The 20,968-nt window shown below is 41.1% G+C and overlaps 1 protein-coding gene across 1 annotated transcript in view; it reads left to right on the top strand.

Moving 5' to 3' along the window:
* Positions 1-20,968, top strand: part of SIM1 (SIM bHLH transcription factor 1) — a gene marked incomplete at both ends in the record, with an annotated part of 43,531 nt that overhangs the window by 11,503 nt on the left and 11,060 nt on the right. The window contains 2 exons of the mRNA XM_084283770.1: positions 780-927; positions 20,587-20,752. Coding sequence (XP_084139896.1) covers positions 780-927; positions 20,587-20,752 — 314 coding nt within the window. The remainder of the gene's footprint in view (positions 1-779; positions 928-20,586; positions 20,753-20,968) is intronic.

Raw genomic sequence — 20,968 nt, 5'->3', positions numbered from 1 at the left:
GAAACGTGATTCGCTGCAGGGGAGAATAAGCAAAATCTGCAGCAAGTTTTAATGAAACAAGTGTCTAGAGACTGAGCGCAGGGCTGGAGGCAGAAGAGAAACAGAGGGAACCAGCGGTGAACTGGGAAGGAGATTTTCCCCTCCTCAGCTCCCAGTTGTAGAACAAGAACTCCCCTGCACAAACCTCAGGCGTTCAATTCACTTCAAATTCCGGTTGGGAAAAAAAAAAAAAAAAAAAAAAAACAACCTTTTTTCTTGCTCCAAAGAAGCCATGCCAGCGAAATTCAAATACTTTTATTCCACTTCCATCAAGTCTCACAAATCTTATCTGTGTATCTAATTTTGACTGCAGTAGTGAGCCCGATTCGGAGAGCTGTTCTTTATTCTATTTTGATATCATGATGACATTAATACATGGATAGATGAATAAAAAGGATATTAATTTCCGGTAAGTTGCCTTACCGGGAATGTAAAGAGAAGAGATAAAACCCAAAGCCAGATTTACAGAATTAAATCTCCACGGCCGTACTTTGGGGAGGGGGCTCACCCCTCCGCTGCCTTTGCCCTACTCCACCGATCTCCCAGCACAGCCCTGGAGAAAGGGAGCCCCTAACCCGGAGGGACTGTCTTCGGGGTTGGGGGTGCCCGGGGGTCTGCACCACCCTTGCCCACGGGGGTTGCCCACCCACACCGCCTCCCCTAACGATGCTAAGCCTTTCCCAGCCCCTCTCCTCGCCTGCGGGCCCCCCTCTGAGGCTCTCCTCGCTTTGTCTCCGCAGTGCTGGTGAAGGGGCAGGTGACCACCAAATACTACCGCTTCCTGGCCAAGCACGGCGGCTGGGTGTGGGTGCAGAGCTACGCCACCATCGTGCACAACAGCCGCTCGTCGCGGCCCCACTGCATCGTCAGCGTCAACTATGTCCTCACGTAAGTGCGCTCCGCGGGGCGCGCACAGATGCGCGGGGGCCGGCGGCGGGCACCTGCCTCTCTCCTCCGCTCTTCGAGCTCCTCCTTACCCCAAAAAGCTCCCAAAAGCTGAGTCCACCCCCCCCCCGGGCCGAAGCAGGCTGGCCAGGTCTGCTAGGAAACACATTGAACGCTTTCATCTAGATGAAGGGTTTCCCGTCTGCCCCTTCCTTTCTCTTTCGGGAGGGGAAAAGATTTAGAGGTTTGTCACCCGCATATTTTGCTGCCCCCCTCCCTTTTTTTTTTAAAGTTTAAATGCACCCAGCATTAAATAAAATTTAATGCAGCGTAAAAAAAAAAAAAAAAAAGATTTCCACGTACGGAGTTATTTATACTCAACAAACAGGACATCTGTTTTTCTTTTCAAAAATCTGGGGTTTGAAGTTCTTAATTTCATCCAGAGTCTCTATCAAAGCTCCGAGATTTCTTTTTTGTTCTTGGAGAGCGATCCTTACAGTGAACCACAAAGAAAGTTGGTGACCAGAAGGGTCAGTTAAACTTAAAAAAAAAAAAAAAAAAAATCGGAGAGAATGCTGAGATGCCGTATATCTCAAAGTATCTCCTTGTATTTTGGGGTTGTGGGGTTGGGCTCTGGCTGTGCTGCTTAAACCGAAGCTCTCAGACCCGGTGAGGGAGGGCACTGATTTGGAGCCTTTATGCTCGCGAATTGACACCTCTCCTCTGGGTGCTGGCGGCAGCACCGATGCTGCATCGCCGCTGCAGCCCCCCTGCGGGGGCAGGACCGGTCAGGCCGCCCCCTCTTCCAAAACCGGGGCCGTGGCAGCGGGACGGCTGAGTGCCTGCACAGGTGCCGATGGGGTCGGTGGCTGAGCTGCGGGCGAGCATCCCCCAGGGAAGCGGCCCCGCACGGTGGCAGTGGCCCCGGTCTCCCGTTCAGGGGCTTCTGGTTTGCCAGCTCTCCGGTAAGCTCCGTTTCCCCTTTCAGTAAATCGCTTTTATTGGCTTTAAAAAAGGATGCGGGGCGTGGAGGAGTAACACCCTGGCATCCTCCCAGCAAGGATGCGGGTTAGCAGAGGCACGGGCACCTTTTCTTCAGCTGTTCCAAACACTTGCATGCCCGTGCCCCCTGTGCCAGCCCCTCTGGTTTTCTCAGTTAGGGACCAGCACTTGTTTCAGGTGAGGGGGGAACTGCGGGGAGAGCAGCCGGCGTGTCATAACGCTGGGGAGCCAGGAACCCAAAGATTCCTAATGTGCCAGGGCCGTTTTTCGCCACCTGTTTTTCTACGAGCACCTGAGATTAGCAGTCACTTCCATCCCCTTTTATGCGGAGAGGGGGAACATAAATCCCGGCCCTCTGCCTCAGATGACCCGAATGGCAATGAAACTTCCCAGCGAATCTGCTTGATGGGATCCAGCCCCGCCTGCCCCCCCGCTTGCCGGGGTGACCGGCAGGGCACCAGCTCCGCAGTTTGTGGGGCTGTGGTTTGTGGGGCGCGTTGCGAGTGGCCGAGCCCTGCGCCCCCGTGGAAACAGCGCGGATCCTCCTCCCCAAACCGAATTCCCGTGTTTTCGCTGGTGGCAGCGTCTTTGTGTTTTCCCGAATGTACACGGGCCTTAAAGCCAAGGCTGTATTTAGCCCTGCGTCCAGCCAGCCTGCGTAGGTGGGCTGCCTTTGCCCTCCCAAGGCTTCCCTCGGAGGACGAGGCGACGGCGCGGCGCGACTTCGGTGCGCGGCCGCGGGAGGCTCCGCCTGTGCCCCTCGGGTGCGGGGGGCAAAGGGCAGCCGGTAAGCGTGGAGAGGCCCTCACCGGGTCACCAGCTGCTGCAACCGGGCTGTAGGGACACCCCGGCGGCGTCGAAACCGCGTTTTGGTCGTGCAGCTCCTCGGGGTCGCATCCAGCCCGGCCGCGCCTCCAGCAGGGCGCTGCAGAAGGAGGCGCGTCCCGCTTGCTTCTGCGGTCAGGGGATGCACCCGGCTTCCCTACCGCTTTTGTGCTGTTATTTTTAGCCGAGGCCAGTGGAAAATAAGGGAGAAAAATAGGCCCTGCCGTGCCCAGGGGATGCCGGCAGCGTGGAAGTGAGAGCTCTGAAATGGGCGACCCGGGGTGGGGAGAGCTAGCGGGCAGGGGATGCTGAAAGCAAACCTAGGCTCGGGTTAATTGGCTTAATGAGCTTTTCGGAGTCAATCAGATGAGACAGGTAGGTGGTGAAAATACAGGGGAAAAGGAGAGGTTACGGCGAGCTGGCGTTTCCATCAGATGTGAAGTAGGCTCCCCTGCAGGAAGGCCGAGCAACGGTCCTGTAGCAAAGTTTTAATGCCTTTAATGCACGTTATTCCGATATAAATCCTCCGGCTACTGGCATTTCTGGGGGTCGCCATTGGCTTGTTCCAGTGGGCCAGGACCAGCCGTGCACAGGGCACCCTGGGTGGGGAGTAGCCCCCAGCCTGCTGCGGCTTGCGGCAGGGCACGGGCTTGCCCTTTGCAGGAAAAAATAAAAACGTCCGTGCGAAAAGGGGAGACGACCCTCTGAATACCGTCCCTCGGGTTTGGAAGCCGAGAAAGCGAGGGAGGTGTGAGATAGTGTTTGGAAACAGCGAAGAACGAAGTTTGGGATTGCAGGGTGGAGCCTGAAAGGTAGGATGCTTCTCGCCGGAGGTTCCTTTGAAAACAGGCAATGTCGGTATTTTTCAGCGAACTTGGCTGAAAATAACGACAGGAGTCATAAGCTTTGGCCGTGCAAGTTGTTGAGAGCGCTGAGAAGGTGACTCCCTGGTCCCCTCCTTCCTGCAGGCAATGCCACACGAGAGGTTCGGCTGCTCCCGGCAGAAGGAGCCTTTCCCACTGTTGGGAGGAGCCGGGAAATGCTTTGGAAAGGAGCAGATTCTGGGTGGCACAAGGGCCTTCCAGGTCTGCAGGAGCCGTCCGAGCGCAGGCTGAGCGACAGTGCCTTGCTTTGGATCTGTCTGGCTCCCCTGGGCAATATATGTGAGGAAACCAGAAGGGATGAGAAACGTTTGTGCAGAAGGAATTGCCAATCCCTACTAAAAGAAGGGCCATATCCATCTTCCATGAATCCCAAGCTTTGAGAAAGTGAATTCTAATATTGAGAACAAATGTTTTTGATAAGTATATATACCGAACTGAATAGGTACAGTGGCAAGGGCATTTGAGCAACAAGAGGAAAGGTTACTTTTTGTGTAATCAGAGTGTGTCAAAATTAATATAAATGACCTTTAAGGATTTCAGATTTAAAGCACACGTATTTGCTCTTCTTTGTATTCTACTTGGCATGTGTGAGTACAGACACAGAATATTTGTTTCTTTTCCTATTTGTTCTGTACACACACTAGCCATATTATTGATTATTAGCTGTGCATGTTTATCACATAAAGGGACTCAAGGATGAGTCAATTAATGGAGAATGCAACTGCTGAAGTTAAGTTTATATTTAGATGGCAAACAACCTTCCTTTAAACAAATGGGTAAAGCAAAGTGCAAATCCTTTGACTTTTCGAGCAAGAACAAATATTATAATAATTTGTCCCCAGAGAAAGCTAAGGAAGCTTTTCTATACACATTTCCTTGTTCTTTAGCATTTAAAAGAATAAAAATAGCAGTAACATATAGAGGCAACATGGATTAGGTATTTAATTGTGACTAATCTCTGCTCTGATGATACAAGCATATACAATTTCCAGTTGTCCTCTTCACATAGCTTTGTCTGGCTGGCTGATTAGAAGCACAAATTGAAGCATGCAATGTGTTTGAAAGATTATTTCACAAATAAATGCCATATTGGCAAATGTTTTACTTAATGATGTGGTAAATGCAATTTAGAATAAATTAACCATTAATTGTATCTGCACACTTCATCTTTAAATTATTGCTATTTATAGCTTTGCATACTACCAGATTTAAAATACTTGTGTCAGCAATGTGATAACATTCTGTGTGATGGGTCAGACTGAAAATGCTCTTTGCTGGCATATTAAGCTTGCGTTTGGGGAGGGTTTGTTTCAGGTGGAAATAAAGCTCTTCCCTTATTTTTGGACAATTATAAAGAAAGATTTCTGTAGCTTTTCATACACATCCTCTTTTTGTCTTGTCTCTGGGACATCACCAGAGACAGACCAACCTCTTTCTTTTCCTAGTCAATAGGAGCATTCATACATCGCATTTACATACCTACATTCCCACCTTTCTTACGCATTTCTCTCAGATCAACCTATTTGGACATGCTGCAGAGCCTTCTCCTCTGTCAAAGGTAGATACATGTCTTGTATCTCTCAAGTGGGTGATGGAGTGTGTAGGATAGCAAATAGATGGGAAAGTTATTACTTGCAGAAGTAATTCTGCACGTCCTTACTTATATCATTAGATGAACTACTTGTACAAGTAAGCTTAGCCATCTAACTCTAATACTTGAGATAAAGCATACTGACTTTAACTGCATATTGCATTTTTTTTTCCTTAAGTAATTGTAAACAGCAGAAACAAATCTGACCTGTGGCTTTTCCCTTGTATTTCTCTTTATTAATGGGAATTTTGCCACTTCCTTAACAGTGCATAAAACTGGGTCCCACCTCATTTGTTCAATCTACAATGTACTTTTCCTGAGACTGGAAAGCCCTCCATCATTCATGTGATTTGATTAGCAAAGTGAGTATATAATAGAACTGTTTTAATCAGTCAGAATGCTGGAGAAGCACAGGCCTCAAAAAAAAAAAAAAAAAAACAACCAAACAAACAAAAAAAAACCAACATAAAAGGATTCCTCTTGAACTACTCTATGCAATATTCTGTTTGTTCACCATTAGTTTTTATTACAGGCTTGTCTCCCTGGAACACTGTTTATATATTTCTTGCAAATAGGAGACAGGCTTTTCCAGGTGTCCACAATACGCTTCTGCAGTTCTTCTTTGTTCATGTAGGGGCTTTCTTAGCTACCATTTGTTTAATTCACTCCAAATTTCCATGCTTGTATTTAAACCAGGTGACTGTAATGGCCAAGGCACTAAAACTGTGGGCCTGCATCTACAGTCACTGCTCATAGGAAGAGAGTTTTATTGGCTAGTGTAAGGATTAAAGGACCGTGGCTTGGATCCACAGAAAAATAAAACAAAGCAAAAAGAAAAAACAAAACAAAACAAAAACCAAAACACAGTTATTAGTTTAAATGCATGCATACTGATAGTCTCAGGCGACATGAAATTCAGGATTGCAAATAAGTGTCTGTATTCCAAGAAAGACACGTGACTTCAAATGCTTTCCACTTCATTCTTCTCCCATTCAGTGTGCTGGCTGCTACAGGTCCTTGGAAACTCACTCCTTCCAAACACTGAGTTACAGATCTTGTAAAATGATTGTCTGGGGGCGAGACACGTTCAACAGCAGATTTAGCGGCAATGGCTGAAGCAATTACTATCTCCAGCTGTCTGCCTTAAGTCCACTGATGAAAGTTACAGGGCCCACTGCAGGGACTCTTACTCCTAAAATGCCACAGTTTATGGCTCAAGGTAAACTGCCACAGATTTCACTTTGCACGGAAGCACCAGGCTATATGCTGGAGCACAGCTGTTCCTGTTAGAGAGGTTGTTTGCACTTTATCCTTACTCTACCCTTCAGCACTTTGAATGGCACAAATGAGGCTTGAGAATGCCACTATGGCAGCTGGGTGCTCACATGCCTTTGGGGATCAGCCCCAAAGTAGAGAAGGGGAGACCACAGACCATGGCATTGAGGGCTACGTCCATTATTCTGTGACAGTTCAGAGTGGAAGGCAAGTAAGGCTATTGCAAGGGTGTCTGCTGGTTTTGCCACATGACATTTACATTTTATCTATGAGTTGTATCAGGGGCTAGGCAGAAGAGGCAGGCCAAAGAGCTGAGCTGCTACCAAAGGGTTCTTATTATCACGGGACATGGACTTGTTTTAGTGATGGGATGTGGTAGGTCAGGTTGATGGACTCGATGATCTTGAAGGTCTTTTTTAGCATAGATGATTCTATGATTCTATCATCCTCTTGGTGCTTGGTGCACGACTACATGCCTAACTGGCTCCTGCTCTCTTAAAAGTAGCAGTGTGTTCCTTCAGCAGATTTATAGTTTTACCAGTTCTGCTTCTGTTAGCATGTTTGCTCTGCGCTGCACCCACCACAGTATTACTGTTTCCAATGTTGTTTCTCTGTAATAATCATGAGATGCAACAGGTGTGATAAGTGACTAAGCTGCTTCTGAAGTAAGCTCTTCACTCTACTTTAGGGTGTTCTTGCTAGTTCTTATTCATACACGCACAAACATGGCATTTAGACATGGCCTAAATTAAGTGTTAACAAATAAATCTCCTTTGTCCATTCAACAGTGGCAAGTATCTGTTTAAAATCTAATTCTCCTTCCCTCACCTCTCTTTTGTACTTTACAGTGTGGGCCAGGCTCCAGCACACGTGTTCGTACTCAGTAGGTTACTTCAGAGGCAGCCCCCCTCACTTTGATGACACTATTTATGGAGGCAGGCATCGCTCTGTGCGAACAAGGGTACAGAGTCTGACCCCTCTGAAGGCTTGTGACGGCTGCAGTCTGGAGTCAATCCCATGATCTTAAACACACTTACATGATTTATTCCTCTTGTTGTCTTTTGCTATCATCCACTTAGTGCAATTAAATCACAGAGGTCCTGATCTACTAAAGAACTCAAGCACATGCCTGGCTCTAAAAGTGCTTAAGCATAACTTTCAGTGCATGATTATATCCTAGTGAATTCAGTTTTGAAATTAAAAAAACCCTTAGGCGCAAACTTAGAAATAAGAATATTCCAAGGGTTTGCCAAATGGAGATGGCTGGAAGGCCGTGTTTGTTACTGTGTTGAATTGGGGCCTAATAAAGAACAGCCGGAGTTTTTCAGCTACAAACCACTGTGTATAAATCTCAGGGGCAGCAATGCTGGAAATAACAGCTATTATCTGCTGAAGTTTCAGTGCAACTATGGAAACTCAAATGCCTGTTTAACTCAAGTTTGGCTATGTCCCCTAGCATTGTGCTGCTACTTTGACATCACCTCGAGAGAAGATCTTTAAAACCAGCCCATACTCAACCTTCTTACAACCATGCCTTTGGTGAGGAAGTGGATATGCAGAGCCTGTCCTGAAGGCAGCCTGGTCACAAGTAGCCTGTGGCTCTCAGTTGTCCCTGTACTATGTTGGCAGCTGGTAGCCCAGGCTATTGCTACAGAAAACTCCAATTTAGGACATGGTTAACTGAAATCCACCCAAAAGCATTGCATGTTGTTTTTCTCTTGCTGTTTCCAAAGACTGTTTTGTACACAGAACAAAATAATAATCTGTAATAACTGTTTCATGAGGCATATATCTGTTCATATAAAGGCTGGATGTGGGGATAAATAGCCTGATAGCCTCCTCCTATTTGCAGCCAAACTGCTGAACAGTGTTGCCCAAAATAATTCTGTTGATCCTAAGCTGTGAGTAGGAAAGTTAGTGTCATCTTCTGAAGGATAACCAGCTTCCCCGTTGCTTTCTAGTCTATGAAAAACAGCAATGGGAGTGGATGTGTAGCATCAGCCCAAAGTAAGCTGCACACCTCTGTGACTACAGCTGAGTCATATAACATGCTTATATGTAATTAGGGCTTCCATTATGGTATTTAGTGAGTTCAAGACAGCTGTCAGAGAGAAGGTGCACAGCATCATTTGCATGTTTGTGATATGCTGGAGTTGCTGTGTATGTGCTACAGAAGTAGTCACCACAAGCACAGTAAATCTCATGTATTCTGATAAACTGGGTCTGTCACACAAACCCAAACCAAAAGTATAGTTAGCCCAGTGGCTGATTATGGTTGGTCCAAGAACAGTTGTAGGTTGGCAGTGGAGATGATACGTATGTATGCTGTGGATACCTGTATAGCAACATAGAGTGGCCTGGTCAGAGACTCTTTCAGGCATCCAGAAACCCTTGATAGATGTGCGTGTGAAACAGTGACAGCAGGTGGACTAAAGCCAGCTAAGGTCCCTGCCTGTCCTTGTCAAAGCAAGAGGACAAAGGTGGTAGCCAGATGACAGGTTTACATTTCATAAGAAGGTTGCTGATAGATGTTACTGTGTTTTATTAAACAATTTTTATTTACTTATGGTGAAATTTTAGATATACTTAGTAAGTATGTCAGTACCTGTAACCATTCAATCCACCAGAGATTTATTCTTCAGTTTCATAAACTGAACTTTAACATAGGCCTATATTTCTGGAACTGGGTACATTAATGGTGAGTTGTTAGCATTAACACCCATTCAAAAATTCTCTTTTCTGAATTTGATAGAAGGTGTGGGTCAGCAGTAGTTGTGTTATATATGGTAGTTCAACTTACTCTGTTGCCCAGAGGGTCTAGGTGGTCAGACAAGTTATCTCGGATCAATTTCAACATTAATGGACCCCCTCCATAGAATCACAGAATATCCAGAGTTGGAAGGGACCCATAAGGATCACTGAGTTCAACCTCTGGCTCCACACAGGACCCCCTAAAAACCAGACCATGTGTCTGAGAGTGCTGTCCAAACACTTCTTGAACTCCGGCAGGCTCAGTGCCATGACCACTGCCCTGGGGAGTCCCTCTGGGTACAGAACCTTTCCCTAACACCGAGCCTGACCCTCCCCTGTCCCAGCTCCATGTTGTTTCCTCGAGTCCTGTTGTTGTCCCCAGAGAGCAGAGCTCAGCGCCTGCCCCTCCGCTCCCCTTGTGAGGGAGCTGCAGGCTGCCATGAGGCCTCCCCTCAGCCTGCTCTGCTCTGGGCTGAACAAACCAAGGGACCTCAGTTGCTCCTCATACATCTTCCCTACAGACTTTTCAGCAACTTTGTAGCCCTTCTTTGGACTCTAACATTGGTTTAACAAATGTAATAGCACATAGCAAATTTAAAAGCATATAATTCATACATTGAGGAGACTGAATCAGTAATTAGGAGGAAAATAAATAAAATGAAGTAATGTGAGTTACTTTACAGCCTCATGATATAGGCTTTTCTGGCCATTTGTCTCCTGTTTTACTAACATAAACACCTGTTACACATGATATGCCTATCAAAGATGGTTCACCAAGACTGAGTGTGATATGAACAGAGCCCTAAACCTAAGTGAGCAAATAATGTGAAGGGGCTTGCTTTGGCTGCAGGAGAGGTATGGCTGTGCATGGGAAGGAGATGACAGGAAGTGTAATGATGAGATGAGAAAACAGGTAGATTAACATGTAAAAAAAAAAAAAAAAAAAAAAAAAAGTATATAAAAAAGCAACAAAAAGCCATTCTCCCCAAATGCTAAAAGAAACATTTACCAGTCCTCAACCTTCTTCCTTTCCTTCCTTTCTCTTCCCTAAATGTCAACCAAAACAAGATTCAGTTAAAAAAACATTTTTTAAGTAGCATACCATGGTTGCTTGCTTTGTGGGCAGAGAATGGCAGATAATGGCCTGGAGGAACAAAGTGCTGTCCCTTGGCCAAAGCTCAGGAATTCTAGACAAGTGAGTTTTAAACATGTTTGTTGAAAAAAATCTTGCTTCTGAAGAAGAAGGTGAAAGGCTTATGATGAGAAAGGACTAATCTGATGACAAAGAAAGTGATCTACTATAGATGGGTCCTCCTCAGCAGATGGGGGTCATGAACCCTCTTGGACTCATGGTGCCTCTGTACCATGGGGCCCAGCTGATCAGAAAAAGCAGGCTAGAATGATGGACAAGTATGTCACGAGGCACACAGATAGAAAATTTGCCAACAAGGAAATAACAGAATGAATAGTAAATCATTTTTTTTTTTCAAGCACATTGTTTTTTGTAGATAAACTATTCTCAGATCACAGAAGCCTATCAGAAAGTCTGTCAAATGAGTTATAACCCATCTTCTCAAAGAAAATAAAATTAGAACAGAAAAACTAACTAATTTTTTGTGTTTGCATTGGGATCTCAGGAATTTTCTCACAACAAAAGCTTTATTTATGGGGAACATAGAGGAGCTGATCAAATCTGAAATATCAATAAATTAATTTTTAAAGCAAGCTGTTAAAAGCAATAACAAATTGTCAGGAAAACTCTTCAGCATGTTGTTTTAAAGGAACTGAAGTAGGAAATTTCTGAACTACTGTGGTGTCCAGTGTAACATAAGAACAGCTATACAGGATCAGACACGTACTGATAGTGACCATAGCAAATACTTTGGAAAGAGTTTAAAAATAGGACAAGCATGCAATAATGCTTCTTCAGCACTTTCTTTCAGCCCTTAAGAAGTTCAAAGAACTTCCTAGAAGTGGTATCTTTGAAGGTATTAGGGGTCAAAGTAATGCATTTTTTTTCCACCACATATTTATCTTATTGCTTTGTGAAACCATGTGATTTTTTAGCAAGGAGTAGTTTAAGTAAATGTGATAAGGAAGACCTCCTTTCACTATGAAATTGCTACCTTTCCTATACTTTAGTAACCCACACATCTTGTATTAGAGGAAAAAATGAACAACTATTTCCTACATACTTTTTCTGTCACTCATAATTTACAGATTTTTTTTTTTTGTTCCCCTTGTCATCTCTTTTTCAGCCTGAGGAGTCTCTGTTGCTCATAGAAAAGCCATTCCAAGCCCACCATCCTTGCTGTCTCACCCTGACATTGTCAAATGGAGCCATCAGAGTTTACACTATTTTTATGTAATTTTGTACCATCTTTTTAGTCATTGTTACTTGCAAAACATTGAATAGTAAAATTTTCTTTAAAGTTTCTTTTTTTGTTTGTTTGCTTTTGTTTTTGTTTTAACCATTTTCCTAGCCTAGAGCTAGTATGAAGCTCTTATTTCTAAAACAGTACCCAGATTTTAGAGTGAAAACAGTTAACACCCTTAAGTCTTGAGAAGCTCCTTTTGGCATTCCTTATAGCATGCCTTAATGTGCTATGGGAAACTTCAGGACTTGGAAAGCTGTTTTTTAAAATATTTTCTGCAAAAAAATAATCAGCAATCTGTCTCAAATCCTTTTGTCCAAGCCTATCATACAGCTATCTAGGGTACTATTTCTAATAATTTCTGCTCAGTTAGGTACACAATAACAATGGTATTACATGTATTCAATCAAGTATTTTTATTCATGGAATGCATCTCAAATTTATTTTAGCAGTTTAAATAAGTGAGTTTAATGTATATTTAGTCAAGCATTACAGTAGTGAGGGTTTAAGCAGATTAGAAATAAATGAATCCAATTAAAGAACACGTCTGTGAAATTTGATATGTCATAGGCATGAATGAACTGTTTGCACAGCAACTGTAAAGAAATCATTAATGATTAACTATTTAGAAGAGATTTAATCAGGGATAAATGGTATAGAATGTAGTTAAAACATTTGTGTTGAATATATGGAGATTCTGAAATAATAAAAACATGCTTTTCATAAATAGTGGCACAAGTATTGGTCTTGTATATTTTTTTCTTTCTTGTGTGTGGTAGATGTGCAGCCAGGGGCTACAGCTGAGATTTAGCTTACTAACATTAGCTACCATATGCATTGACAGTGCAAGATTGTTCCTTCCAACAGAAAGCTGAAGTTTACTGGGTGAAACAGACAAAGATGCTCCACAAAATTAGTGTTTCCCCATAGGAAAATATTGTTATCCTCAGGAAGATTAAAGTAGGGGTTCTCAGAAGCAATCAGTGCTGGGCTAAATTTGACCCTACTGGAATTAAGAGTCCCTTTGGCTGCCTTGAGACTAAACTCAAAGAGCTGCCAAGTGCTTTCAAAAACCCTGTGATATATGATTTGTCCTATGTGACACCAGTGGTCTGTGGTAGAGTTGAGAGTTTAATCCAGATCAACTGGCTAGTAGATCAATGTCTTAAAGGTGTCAGTTATCCAAGGTATTTTTTTTTTAAACACATACAAATATTAAGAAGATTGAGATGGGAAAGTCCACCTGGTACAACAGCAGTCTGTTGCACTGTTGTCAGACTGGCTTTCAGTGAAATGGAAACAATCTTACATGTGTATGTAAGAATTTATGTTTGTGTGGCACTAATTCCTAAAGGAATCCTGTGTACATGTACATGTGGATGCTCTGAGATGACATTGTTTTTCATGGAATAGCTGAAAAGGAGTTGGAAGAAAAAATATGATCTGAATGTTCAGGTGAATTTAAAGTAGCGGAAAACCACAAATATTTACCAAGAAGTTACCATAATAATTTATTCAAGGCTGACACTTTTGGATGTGAATCATGGAGTTCTGCAAGGTTAAACATGCCTTCAGATAAAATGTTGCACTAAACTCTGTTCTTAACTGTTTTGTGTCTATCCAGAAAAGAAAACATTGCCTTTAATCTCAATTTCTCATTATCAGGCAGATTCTAACATATAAAAACCTCTATAAACTCCTATCATATACATTTCTCCATTTAGCTTGACAGGCACTGAATATACACCAAACACGACTTTTAGCTGGTTGTGCTCCTAGACACATTTGAAAGAAAACGCTCCCAGTATAAATGAATGTTACGGAATTAAACCGAGGTCATCATATTTTATTTATTTTATTTAAAGCTTATTGTCAGTGCTATATGTAATTAAAGATGATTGTTATCTCTTTATATAATTAGCCTCGGATATCTTAGGCATTTTATTCAGACAATAATAAGCCTTGGTGCATATTTTTATCTAGCAAATCTAGTAAGTAAAGGCGTACAAAGTGTACAAAGGGCTTCTTTTTGAGCCAGAGATGGCTAGACATGTGGTTGGGAATGACAAACTGTAAAACTGTACCTTTAGACTGCTGAAATATCTGCTACACCATGATTATCTAGAGGCCAGGACGTTTTATTTAACTCCAACTGACAGTTAAATGACTGCACCCTGAGACAAGAAACCAATCAGGGAAAATACAAAATTTCTTTGACAGTAGTTCTTCTAGAAGATATCCTCAGGCATTTATGTTAAATGGTCTGAATAGGAAACATCATGGTTCAGTTTTCCTGAACGTATCAAATCATTTAATTGAACTTCCTGGTTTGGATTGCTCTATCTTTAAGAGCAAATACAGAAACATGATATCATGTACATGAATCTCATGGTTGGAGAAGCTGTAAACTTCGACTCAACAAGATGTAAACAGCTACTGTTGCTTATACTATTTATGGGGATAAATAGGTGCCTGGCACTCAGTGAAGGGATCCAATGTACAGATCTCATACTTCTCCAACTAGATGCAGTGCTTAGCCATTAAATGCTCTAGTGATAAACAACCACATGAGAGATTTCTAGAGGGTCTTTCCAATTCCTTTGGTGAGCAGTAGGTTAGAATTTTATGGGGCTTTTCACTCAAGAATTTAGGTAGGATAACTGTCGTCATCCCAATTACTGATGGAAAAATGGAGACATGGTGTATCTCTGAGGTCAGACAACTGGCCATAACTATAGCTTCATAATAAGCAGTGAAGTTCAAGAGTGTTTTTTTTTTTTTTTTTTTCCACTTCAGGCTAGTGTTCTGAAAGTGGGCTTCCTGTGTGAGTGAACTGAAGCACCCTTATTGTGACTGGTTTGGGAAGATGCTAAGGGGATTGTGTTTGGTCCTCCTGACAAGTCTCACAAGCAGACTGAGGCCTTTGTAAACATTTCTGAGACACATTGTACATTAACAGAGGACACAGCAGATGAGGAAATTGTCTGTTTTGTTGTACCATCTGCTGATTTAGAAAGCCATGAACATGACAAACAGCCAGAATCTGTTCTCTTTTCACTCATCTGTTGAATGGCGCTGTTAGCATTGCATGAGCTGGAGTGTGGAAATGTTAAAAGTTGCAGACATTGTTTAAAAGTAGAAGAATGATATATTACAGTATTGTGGTCAGACATGCATGAGGAAGTGCCAGACTTTTACCACCTTCATGGCTGATTTTCACTGAATTGCAACAACTCAGCAAAATAGACTGAACATTAATGATGTTAACACCTTTAGTTTAATTACATGTTTTCTATTCCATATTCTGTTAGACTGGCAGAAAGTCTGACCAAAGTAATGTTCCTGATTTCTAACAACAACAACAAAATATTGCAGAGAGCATTAATATGTCCCTTTTTATATATAACTTTATGCAGTAGAAGAAATTTTGAATATATATTATTTGTTCATAAGAAATAATAATACAACCAATTAAAGTTACACATTGGTTTCTTTTGCATAAGCAATGCTTTCTACTTTGCTTCAGACATGTACTTATGATGTAGGAATGTACTCATGTACTCAATTGTACTCATGATGTAGGAACTGCTGCATTAAGGTCATCTAATGTTTTACATTCAACAGATACTTCATTAATTACATTAATATGTTTAAAGAATGACATAGATGCAGGTTATTCAGTGTTTGCAGGACTTTATGGTCCCTTAGTGCCTTTTTATCCTTTATTTGTTATGATTTCCAGTGACAGCATGATCATTGTATATTGTTCAGACTATCAATTGGAAGATACCAGAGAATAAGAGTAAGATCTGATTCCAGTTGTATATTGGTGTTTTGTTTGCTGCTGGAGAGAATGAACTGAAAGACATTTCTAATCTAATGCCATAACTTCGTGTATGAAGACCGAATTTCTGTAAATCTTCTTTAGGGAGTCTAAACTTAATGTCTTTTGATACAAGAAAATACACTGTATATATCTGTCTCTTTACTGGTTATTTGTGTATTCTGAATTACTGCATGTATAACATATTCTTCCTTTCTGGCATGTTGTGCCATTAAGGTGAAAAGGTACTTTTCCTTATGGCTTTTGCAGATTTTACTACAAACTTTGTATTTTTTCTTCATGTTTTGAAGGTTTCTTTCTTTTTTTTGAAGGTTATGCTGCTTATGAATAGACATGCTGCTTATGCATGTCTATTCTTGAGTCTCTATTCTTGAGTCTTTGTCCTACTTCTTAGGTTCTCCTGGTTCAATCTGGATATTTATTCTTCACTAATGGATGTCATTATTTTACTCCTTCCTCTGGATACATCCTGTCCAGCTGCTTTTGCTATGTGAAAGCATTTTTCAGGGCTTAAGTTCTCTTCTGTTCCATAGCCAATACTGCCTTTAAGCAGGAATCTTAATATCTTCAAAATTATTTGTACCCATAACTCTCTAATCTTAACTCATTTTAGTTTTTAGATTTTGATTATGGTAGTCCCAAATAGCCAACAAACTATTACTCCAACAAACACAACCACAGAAAAGCCCAGCTTTTCTCTACAGTATTAATCTCTCTTGGGCCTTTGTCACTAATTCTAGTCTTCCCAACACTATTTCTAGCAAAGCTGACTCACTCTTTCCTCATTTTTTCCCCTCCAACATAAAAAAAAAAAACAAAAACAAACACACAGAAAAACCTCTCTCACTTTTTCAGTTTCATTGTGAGCTCTATTTACAGGCCCAGTTGCCATATTTATGCAAGCTTTTTTTTTGTTTGTCAGGAATTTGGGATCTGTGGTATTGTGTTACTCTTTCACTGTTCTTTTTTTGGTCTACATGTTAATCAGCTATTATCTCTTCCTCAAAATTTTGTTAGAGAGGCTTGCCACCATGTTTCACATTGTACTTTTTGGCAGTTATAGTAGGCAGAAAGCATCTTATAAAGCTGATTTGTGAGAATCTTCACATAAGTGTTGCAGATCCAGCTGGCACACAAGTCATGGGCAAAGAGATTGGTTTCCTTTGCCAAATGCTTCTCTCCTTCAGCCTGTGTCCATTTCTGTCTATGTAGCTTGATATAGCTAGGTCCCTTTAGTAAAGAATGCTTTGTACTCAACTTTCAGATACTTTAATGCAGAGAAGTGCAGTTGGTACAGAGATTGACCCATATTTTTTCATGATGTTAACTCTAGTACATCAACAAGTGCTTTCAAAATCAGGATCAAGTTATATGTAGGGCAGTGGAAGAGCCAGCAACAAGGTACAGAGTAGAAATGCTTCTGGGAGTTACATCTGAGAAGACAATGGGGAGCAGTATATTGTAGCAAGTGGATTTTACGCTTTTTGATTTCTTTTCACTTGCAGTGAAGCATAGTAATTCGGTTTGTAGGTGTTTGATATATTGACCATACTGGCCCAATTCTCATCTGGGGGGAAGGGACAAGATAGAGAAGAAATAATACATTTTTGGAAGCATATGCTAAGGAGTCAAAGAGGACCTCGAATTTCCATCCAACTGTGGAAAGAATGGCTGTTTCCTATCATGAAAAGGTGGAGGTCTTCAATGTGTTTCCCTTTGCAAAGAAGCATCACTTTGGTCTTGTCTGGATTCAGTTTGATCCATCTGTTCTTCATTTAAGAGCTAATTTCCTGTAGTTATTCTGATGTTTTATAGTGATGATAGTTGCATCAGAAAATGAGATAAATAGTAGATTGTCAGCAACATACTGTTAGCAATTGAACACATGCCATATCACTCTCTCTCTCAGCAGTCTCATGTAGATAGATGTAGATTATATGGATCCCTGTGGGATCCTGAAGGTGAGGACCTTGGAGGAAGGGCCTCATACCCACCACCTTTTTTTGAATTACATGTAGAACATGAAATGCCATACTGCTGTGCTGCTAGGACTGTGTAATAGAGGATTCAGGTGTCCGAGAACAGGAACCTGGAGATTACAGTTCCATGGTTGGTGGAAGCTTTATAGATGCCTCCAGGAAGTTGTCAGAATTTCCATCTGTAGTTTGTATACCACTAGGAGTCCTGGTTCCTCTAGTCCTTTGCTTTACTGTACATATGGATATACTCAAACGTTCATTTCTTGATGGAACATCCCCTGCATCTGATGTTGAGAACACAGGACCCTTCCTCCATATTTTCTTAGCTTTTTTTTTTTTTTTTTTTAAAAACTTCTGGTATTTATCTTGGCCTGTTGTTAGTGGTGTTCTGGTATCTATCTTGGGTCTTCTGAGGGGTAGCTGTGCTAGGTTAGGGATGCTATTGAATCATGTCTTGGTGATACAAAAAGTCCAGGTGTTTCATCTGAAAGGAGAGTGCAGATGTGTTTTTTAACCAGAAACTTCACATTCAGCAGCAAGAACTTCTTGTCCTCAGCAATTGGCTGCAAATACTAGCTTTTGGTGCTTACTCTAATGTGTGGTGTTCTGGGAAGGTGACTCCTCACCCTCAACATACCAAGAATTTAGAAATGTAACACATAACAGTATGTAAAGTTTTGGACATATCTGTTTTTTAGATTCTCATGGCTTAGAACCGTTGTACAATGTAGTCTCTATGATTTCAGCCCTTATACAGGACTTAAGAGCAGGCAAGTTGTGCTGGAGTAACAATCTGAGGTCAGAATACTGAGGTGGTGTTTATTCCATTTTTTCAAGACTACTTTAATGATAGGAGAAAGTGGCAGGCAATTACCAGGTGGCATGTACCAGAGATGAGTGGGTAATGGCAGGGGTGCAGAGCTATGGCTTTTCCAGGAGAATGGAAGGCAAAAGAGTTGGTAGGTTATAAAAGTAAAACAGAATGTCCTCATCTGCTTAAAGTTGTGAACAATTTATCTCCTCAGTTTTGATCCATTTTCATTTCTGGATGTAACACCTTCTGCACCTGACATTGAGATGGCAGGTCCCTTCCTCCATATTTTCTTATAGTCAATGTGTCACTGGAAATGTGTATATCATAGTGCGAAAGATAATTTTTAGGACTATTGGTAATGCCTCAAGCTAATGTTGTGGTTAAATATGAAGATTAATTGACATCCTTTGTTTCTGATGTTTTGTGTAATATGAAGATAATTTGAAATGAATCCATTATGGAAACAGATGCTTTTGCAAGTCAAGCCAAGCTGTCTGGGTTAAAACTCTGAGGGTAAGCATGGGAAAGATTAACGGTTTCAAAATATGTGGACAAGCCTTACCTGTTGAACAGGCCAATGGAAATACATATATTCATATGTTTCCACTGCAGGGAGGATATTTGAAATGCAAATATTGTAGCAGAGACCTACCTCAATTAAAGGCAAAATTTGAAGAAATGACCTCATTAAGAAGTAAATTTGCATTACAAAACAGTAATTATGCTTAGCAAATCTCTACCCACTATGGACTGTCAGCACAGTTCTAATGCCAGTGATTCGCTTTTATGTGTGATATGCACATGAATACATACAAATCGTCTGCATTGCCAAAAAAACTAAACCTTTCTACCAACAAGTTTGTCATTTATCGGATGCAAAACAATGTCAGTGTAGAATGTCAGTAATTAATTTGTCTATTCTGCAGGTTTATCTATGGTTGTCCAATGATTAATCCTATGTCATTTATTTCAGTAATTTACCAAGTTTATCCTTCTGCCACTGATTTTATCTGAAATTTCAGTGTACTAAACTGTGATATGTTCAGTTTGTTGTGCAGTTCCTTTCTGAAAAAAAAAGTTAAATCGTCATGGCTTACATCAATATACATGTGATTATAAAACAGGACATTGTTGAAGTTGAGCGAATAATTTACTGTTAATATAATTCATTAAGGATGAGAATGAGTCTTTAGGTTCAAACAGAGCATGAGGTAATGTGTGAATGAATATGTTGCCTCTTTGACTCCATAAGTCAAGCATTATTCTTTCCTTCTCTTCTGATTAACACAAAGGAAGAGAAAACCCATGAATCCTTCCTCTTTTCTTCCAGGTAGGTAGGTGAGGGAGAAACTCTTGCTCTGCTCTGTATAAATGAATCATTGTCAGAATAGGTTCCGTATGACTACATGAAAGCTGGAGAGCTTGTTTCTTATTCCCCTGGGTACCAGCAGACGCGCAGATGTGTGCAGAGGGGTACAGTCCAAGACATATGCCCTCGTTACGGGTTAGGAAGACATCATGAATACTGCCAGTTTTCCGTACTTTTAAGTATTCATTAGAAGGTTTGAAGAAACTAATATGAACTTCATGAACTGCCATTATATCTATCTCCTTATAGAAAACCTCTGATATTTTGTGAGTGTGTGGCAGGCCATTTAAATTTAAATTTAAAGATTTTTATTTAGCTGTTTTCTCATCTGGAAAGCTCTTTCAGTGTAAGAGACTCTTCAAGCAGAGGAATAATAACTCAAAGGATGCACAGAAGAATAAAGATTCATAGATTTGCACCAATTACCTGAAAACATGTAACTAGTGAAAAATATAAAATTATAATTTTTTTCCCATTAAAAACCATGTTCAATTTATTTAACCATCTTTATTTGCAGGCTGTTATGTGCACCCTCACATGTACACTAACACACACACATATAAACATGTAGTAAGTTCTAGTAGAGTTAAGAGTTTCAAGGAAAATGTGTCTTATTTACTGCTTAACTGTGTGACCAATGCAGAAGTGTAGTAAAAATCTCAGAAATTCCATCCTAGAAATTCCCATCCTAGTTTATTACTGAAAAAAAAAAGTAGATCAGGATGATAACAGTTGGCTGCAAAAAGAATTTTTTTTTTTCAGTTTAAAAATAGTGCTATTGTTTAGTAAGCTATACTACTTAAATGTGTTAGTGTGGTATACTGGCTTGTCCTGGATAATTTTATTTTTTTTCCTTAAAAATATCTTTCATTTCCACCTCCCACTAAGAAGGAAGGTATGTTTCCCATTAAGATATGAAGTGAGTTTGTTTTTCACTTTTGCCTTTTATATAGGGATACTGAATATAAAGGACTACAGCTCTCCTTGGATCAGGTCACAGCTACCAAGCCGGCATTCTCATACGCAAATTCAACTCCGACCATAACGGATAATAGAAAGGCAAGCAAATCTCGCCTCTCGAGCACAAAGTCAAAATCAAGGACATCACCATACCCACAGGTAGTTGTCTTTGGAAAACAAAATTAAATCCTTTTGCGTATCTTGATTTTGACTGCTATTTTACCCAAGTAATTAGAATGGTCCAAAGAACATGTTACTCAAAGGGAATAAAGGATGACAAGTTATAAGATGTTGAGACAGGAATATGTTTCTTTAAACGGTTTCTAAAAAGCTGGAAACAGTTATGTTTCAGCATGCATAATAAATCATCATCAA

Source organism: Netta rufina, assembly GCF_964035555.1.
Source record: "Netta rufina genome assembly, chromosome: 3".
NCBI lineage: Eukaryota > Metazoa > Chordata > Aves > Anseriformes > Anatidae > Netta > Netta rufina.
The sequence above is the reverse complement of the archived record's forward strand: the minus strand, read 5'-3'. Positions and strand labels throughout refer to the sequence as shown.